Consider the following 6,988-nt stretch of genomic DNA (forward strand, 5'->3'; position numbering starts at 1 on the left):
CGCACCCCTGGCATCCCGGCCCGGGCCACCTGTTGCGGGTGTGTTTGGCTTTTTAAGAACGTCCTCAAGCGGGCGGAGCTAAGAGACTGCCTGTGATTACAGCAGCAGCACCGTGGACGCCATCTGTTCTGCTTCCGTGAAATCCGACCCCACTGTAAGTATATTTACTGTACACAAATGTAGACTCTTACAGCCCTGAATGTCTCCTGTCCAGCCTGACACTGTTATAGATGAGAGAGTGGATGTAGAGATGTGACGTTTTGGGTCTATTATCTGCGATCGCTGACAGGCGATTATCGGTGGTAAACATTACCATATGATTTACATACTTTTTTAAATAACACAAATGTGTCGTCAGCAGTTATTATTGTGCAACAGACATTTCATTAATCAATACATTGACACCCTGTGACGGTGTTATAGTTTATACGAAAGGCTACAGTCCAAGGCAACGATTTAATATACGGTTATTTAATAGCCTTTGGAAACAAAAACTTTCGTATTTCACCAATAGTATAATAATAATAATAATAATAATAATAATAATGTTTGTATGATTGTAGCACAATAAATGCTGGGGTGTTTTCATACACTGATTACTGCTGAGCCTTTAATTTGGAATATTCAACAGTCCTTTAGATCTCAGGAGCCAATCAGAGGACGAGATGATAACTACGTCATCACGTTCAAGACAGTTTCAACTGTTAAAGTTACGGTCGATCAAAGACAGAAATCTGCCCATTTTTTTACTGTAAAACGCAGATTTAATTTACAGATCAGATGACCCAGTTTGTAATTTCCCTCAAAACTAGAGTTTTATCTCCACCTCGCCCTTCAAGAGGCAAACTAACCCCGGGGAGAGGAGGAAGTAGGCGGGCTCTGAGCCCGGGGGAGCCTCCAGCTGCTCTGCCATTGGTTTTAAGCGCGTCCGCGGTATGGTTTAAATGTCTGGCGGTGACAGTAAGTGCGTATGAAAACAACGTAGCTAGTATATTGGAGGGCTTTGTTTATGCTTTTAACACAGTGTTTCTTGTAATATATATTACATATCTCTCTGTTAATGTGTATCAACGCTAGCTTTTAATTTCTATCTTTTCTTTTCTTAGCTTTGCAGGTTAAGTTCAGTTTAAAATGGTGACCAAGAGGATGCGCTCGGAGTACATGAAGAAATTTAAAGACCCCAAATGGGAGACCTACAGCAGGTGTTATGAGGAGATGCTGAAGTACAGGCTGACCCGCAGGCTGCTGGAGCACACACACAACCCCTGGTTCTGGAGCGCCCCCGACAGTGATTCAGACTCTGGGGGAAGAACCCCCCCTGCTCCCAGTAATAACCAGGTTCGGGGTGAGAGCAGCAGAGACAGGCCGGAGGCTGCAGAGCTGGAGGAGTGTGAGGGGGCGAGGATGGACCGGCAGCTGGAGCAGCAGAGCAGAGTCCCGGGGTCTGTACCCAGGCTTCTCCTTCCAGAGGAGGATTTGTCTGCAGTGAATGGTAAAAATATACTGACACAAACCTACTGTGTGTATTCTACAACATGTGGGCCATATTTTAAAGACATAATTAAAAGTTTAACCAAGTAGTCATTGACAATGTATCTATAATGTTATTGCACTTTTTTCCAAATGTATTCTGTTTTTTTTTTTTTAAATAATATGATTACATAATCCCAATTACATGTAATCCGTTATTTCACAACCCTGCATATGATTTCATGACTACAATATATTTGGGTGTACCATATGATGTTGTTCCCTCCTCTCAGGCTCACTGCTTGAAAGTGCCAGAGAGTCAGAAGTACCAGAGGAAGAGAGAGAGGAGCAGACTCACAGGGAACAAGACAGAGGTAATTCAAAGTAGAAAAGCACTGTCTGTAGTTGTTGTGCATTCCTCAGTGCCTTGCAAATATGTCCTGAGATCTTTTATTTGTCACGTGTAATGATATAAGGTACAATCCGGTGAAATGTAACCCTATGTTTGTAGAGAGAGTCAATGGAGGACCCCGACCACAGCAGAGTAAACTCTCCAAATCCTCAAAGCAAATATGGCGCTCCCACCGCGTCAGGCCTGCACCAACACGGCAGCCCAGGGACGACAGTAAGGAGCGCAGACATCCTTTCGCTCTGTACGGTTCAGGAGAGAAGGATGCAGACATGGCAAGCAGGAAGACACACAATGTTGGCCCTGAAGCTTCGACTACTGAGGTAATCTCCGTCTGTCGTTACGTGGATCTACACGTAAAACATGATTATAGTCACATCAACAGGAACTGACAGTTAACGTGACGTTTAATTTCCCGGTAGATCCATGAGTCGGCTCTTCGTGCTAAGACCAGGCGGAAGGTGGAGCGTCAGATCCAGACCCAGGGGACCGAGCGCCGGAGAGCCAAGTCTGCCAATCTGGACAAGGCCACCAAGTCGGTTCAACCAGAATTCAACCCCTGGCTCACCGAGTACATGCGCTGCTTCTCTGCTCGCTCCCGATAGGACATGCACACACGCACACACACACACACGCACACACACACACACACACACACACGCAGCAGAACTACTTACATCAGGGTGATTCTACACAAAGATAGAGCCATTATTGCCTACCACCCCTGAAGTTTAAATACCAATAGATGTAGAATAGAATGAATCACATTCAGGATGTAAACTTCCCTGTGTGTCTTATTCCCCCAGATGTGTACTATCAAGTTTTTTTAATAAATCAATTTTAATATACATAATAAGAACCATTTACAGGGTATGAGAGACTCTTAAAATAAACTTTTTAATCTACCATATACAGATATTTTGAATAGGATGAAAAGTCTAAAATGCATTTGAAAGCCAAAAGTCTCTTTAAACGCAGGCGATATCAAACGTGTAAATGTTTTTTGTACAGGAATATCAAACCACAGTGGACTCACACAGGAGCAATGAAGGTACATGGTAGCGTCTCTGAATAGATTCAGTAACATTTAAACAAACACTTCTGAGAATGTACTTATTGTGTACACGTATAGACAAAACCAAACGCACAGTCCAATGCTTTCCCAGGTGTATGCAGCTTATTGATTGACTCACAGAAGCATGTTCGTTAAAGAGTTTCACAGATTTACATTTTCAGATCACTTGCTGTTGGGTTGAAGGTTTGTGTAAAGGTTTGATCCTGACACTCTGTACTCACGGTCAAACTCTGTAAGTACAGTTGTGTGATGTGGCACATTTTCTCATGAGCTTTTCTACGCGTCATAATGTTATTCACTGTTATTCATAACAACATTTTGTTCTTTAGTTGTATTATTGTGTGCGTGTACGTATCGACCCGGTGCTGTTACTGTGTGAAAATAGATGTTTAAAGGTTTAAAGCCATTGAATGACTGTGAACAGTGTGTTTCTGTGTGGTCCTGCAGTGTTTATGTCATACATTCACTGGTCATGGGATGAATGTAATATTAAAAACAACATCCAGCTCATTTAGGTTATTTTCAAAGCATAACACTCGGTTGTTGAGACCAAATGTATTTAACATTACTGTTACTGAATATGCTTTAGAACCAAACGTTGAACCACGACCACAACGGACATTAAGCTGATGCCTAAATGACCGTAAGTCAGAAATGCATGAGTGTAAATGATGCACTGCTCGAAAGCAGGACCAAATCAAACAGCACTTTGATAATCACCTTTCTGAATTAATATTTGTACAGAATATCTTGCTACCGATTTAGGTTTTCATGTTATTTGTTCATGTCTTGAATTTCTGTATATTTGTTTGTATGAGTGTATTTGTATGTGTGTATCATTAGCACAATGTTATTTGTACTTTGTGTGATGGATCTGGTCTTTTCATCATCAGAAACAAGAGGAATCAGATCGTTCTTGGTTCACTCGTGTCAGTAATCATGATCAAATCAGCTCTGTGCCATAAAGCCTTGAATCCTGTGCACAACTCTAGTTATTCATGTTAATATTGTGCAGAAAACAGGATGGGAGGCCTGTGCTTTACTTTTGATGTTTTCTCTTCATATTTTGTTCTTGCAACTCACTCACTTACTCTTGTAATGATTGTTTTTTCAGTGTTTTTAAGTGAAACTGTAATATAGCTCAGACAAAAGATGTGACATTTTGTGCAATATAACGATACTTCTACAACCAGTTTGTTTATTTTTTAGATGTGGTGAACTTTGACAGTTTCAGAAAGCAGGAGTTAAACAAGACAGTTGATTCCTTCTTTTCTTCTTCATTAGTTTGTTACTGAAACCAAACGTTATAGTTAAGATCCTCTGAATACTTGTCACATGTTTTTCTAGCTTTACTTGGTTATATAGATATATAGAGATATATATAGATTATATCTATATATATATCTATATATATAGCTCTATATATATATATATATATATAGAGATATTTAATATAGAGATATATAGAGATATATATAATATATATATAATATATATCATATATATTATAATATATAGTCTTATATATAGATCTATTCTATATATCCTATATAATATCTATATATATAGATCTATATCTATATATTCTATATATATCTCTATACTCTATATATACTATATATCTTAATATCTATTATCTATATATATATCTATCTAATATCTATTATATATATATATATTATATATATATATATATCTTATATATATATATAGAGATATATATATATATATAGATATATATATATCTATATATATATATATATTATATAGATATATATATATATCTATATATCTATATATATATATCTAATATATATATATATATATAAGATATAGATATATCTATATTATATATATAGATATATATATAGATATATATACTATATATATCTATATATATATATCTAGATATATCTATATATATATATATCTATATATATAGCTATATATATATATATATATATATATAATATATATATCTATATATATATATATATATATATCTATATATATAGATCTATATATATATATATATATATATATTATATATATATATATATAATATATATATAGATATATGATATATATATATATATATATATATATCTATATATATATATATAGATATATCTATATATATATATATATCTATATATATATATAGATATATATATATATATATATATATATATATATATCTATATATATATATATCTCTATATATATATATATATATCTATAGATATATATATATATCTCTATATATATATATAGATATATATATATCTATAGATATATCTATATATATATATATATATCTCTATATATATATATAGATATATATATATCTATATATATCTATATATATCTATATATATATCTATATATATCTATATATATATATATATATATCTCTATATATATATATAGATATAGAGATATATATATATATATATATATCTATATATATATATATATATATATATATATATATATATATATACATACACATATACATATACATATACATATATATATATATATCCATCAAGCCTAAATATTCCTTTACAACAGGACACTGTATTTCCACTCAAGAAATTGAATCAGACTTAATGAAGAAGAAATAAAGATTATGACCAATAAGGCATCAGAGGAGCTGAAGACAAACTGTTACCAAATTACACATTATTCAGAAAACCTAAAGAAATGAAGTCTCTAAGAAGATATCAATAACGCAATGGACCATCTCCAAAAACGTGGATTGAAAGACAGTGCTACATTTGTTGTTTTTATTTTAAAAACATATGCTTTTATCATACACAATAAATTAAAAATTCATGATATTCATAATGACGAGAGAAAAACAAAGGACTTGACATAAACACAAGACGGCAACCTGATGTGGAACAGCCAGTCACTATCGGATGAATTCTAACGTGTGTGCTTCATTAAAAGCTTAATGCATAATTGATAAGGGGCAAAAATGTAAAAACAACATTAAAAACCTAAACAATACGTTGATGTAAGAGTACACCTATGCAAAACACACCTTTAAATCTAGATCTTCAAATGAAAATCACAAATTGTTATGTTGCGAGCTTAATGTGTGACGGAAGTGCACATAAAGTATCTTTGGAGACAAATAAAAATCAAACAGACACATCAGACAGTTTCATATCATTCAGTTAGTATTACCCCACCGCTGGTAGCAGTAAGAGAGGTATTCATGTAAACAGGCATCTTTTATAGATGAGAGAGATCACTCACAATATGAATCTTTTGGATAAAAGGAGTGTATTACACTTCTGAACAGTCCATAGTGAATTAAAAGATGATATGTAACTTTCACTGTACAAATGATTTAAATCAGCCATGACAGAAAACGGCCAAATTGATGCTCAGAATATTTTTTCCCTCGATCGATGAGTTTGAACAATAAAACAGCCTTTTCCTACAAAAACATGTTAGTCCATAATGTAATTCACATCAGCTTGTCCCATTCACAAATAAACACAATTTCTGCAAACAGTACTGCTCATCTATATTGCTTACTAGTTGCCAGTGTAGCTTAACATGATAATAATACAGTGGAGCATGAAACAGATGCAGGATATGATATCTACTTAAATATACATATAATATCTCTTCATAATGAAATACTCTGATATTCTGTTTGAGAAAACATGCGTCAGTCTCTATATACAGAAACACTGTACAGTGTATAGGATGCTGTAGGGAAGGGCGATGGGGGCAGAGGAGTGAGAAGGTGACGGAGAGAAAGATGGGATGTAAACACAGGGTAAGGTAGGCAGGCTGATGAAGTGTCTTTTGGCTGTTGCATTGCGTGGGTGCACTTTACTGGGAGAGAAAGTGTGTAAGAAGGGATGCAGAGAGTGCACAATGTACAGGTAGTCAGTAGACGGTTAGTGGTGTGTTTAAAACGTGTGAGCGGGAAGTTAACAGGCAATCAGAGCAGCTGGGGGGAGAGAGAGACGTAATCTAGCAGGGGAGGGTTTTTAAATATGTGGTCCAAG

At 34.8% G+C, this 6,988-nt stretch overlaps 2 protein-coding genes across 7 annotated transcripts in view; one reads left to right on the top strand and one right to left on the bottom strand.

The window, feature by feature from the left end:
- Positions 1–74: 74 nt before the first annotated feature.
- ccsapb (centriole, cilia and spindle-associated protein b) lies at positions 75–4,164 on the top strand. Of its 3 annotated transcripts, none has more exons than XM_029454649.1 (5): positions 75–154; positions 1,107–1,492; positions 1,764–1,844; positions 1,982–2,202; positions 2,302–4,164. In XM_029454649.1, the coding sequence occupies exons 2-5, from the start codon at positions 1,132–1,134 to the stop codon at positions 2,482–2,484; spliced, it is 846 nt and encodes a 281-aa protein (XP_029310509.1). In that variant the 5' UTR covers positions 75–154; positions 1,107–1,131; the 3' UTR covers positions 2,485–4,164. The 3 variants fall into 3 exon arrangements, with proteins under 3 accessions (XP_029310509.1, XP_029310520.1, XP_029310529.1); XM_029454660.1 differs by lacking the exon at positions 75–154 and adding an exon at positions 805–960; XM_029454669.1 differs by lacking the exon at positions 75–154 and adding an exon at positions 822–964.
- Positions 4,165–6,082: 1,918 nt separating this feature from the next.
- rab4a (RAB4a, member RAS oncogene family) overlaps positions 6,083–6,988 on the bottom strand; it is a 4,890-nt gene continuing 3,984 nt past the window's right edge. For all 4 annotated transcript variants that reach the window (XM_029456221.1, XM_029456206.1, XM_029456214.1 and 1 more), the window contains exon 8: positions 6,083–6,988. This exon is cut by the window's right edge. The gene's annotated coding sequence lies outside the window, so the exon portion shown is untranslated.

This window comes from Cottoperca gobio, chromosome 3 (genome assembly GCF_900634415.1).
Source record: "Cottoperca gobio chromosome 3, fCotGob3.1, whole genome shotgun sequence".
Lineage (NCBI taxonomy): Eukaryota > Metazoa > Chordata > Actinopteri > Perciformes > Bovichtidae > Cottoperca > Cottoperca gobio.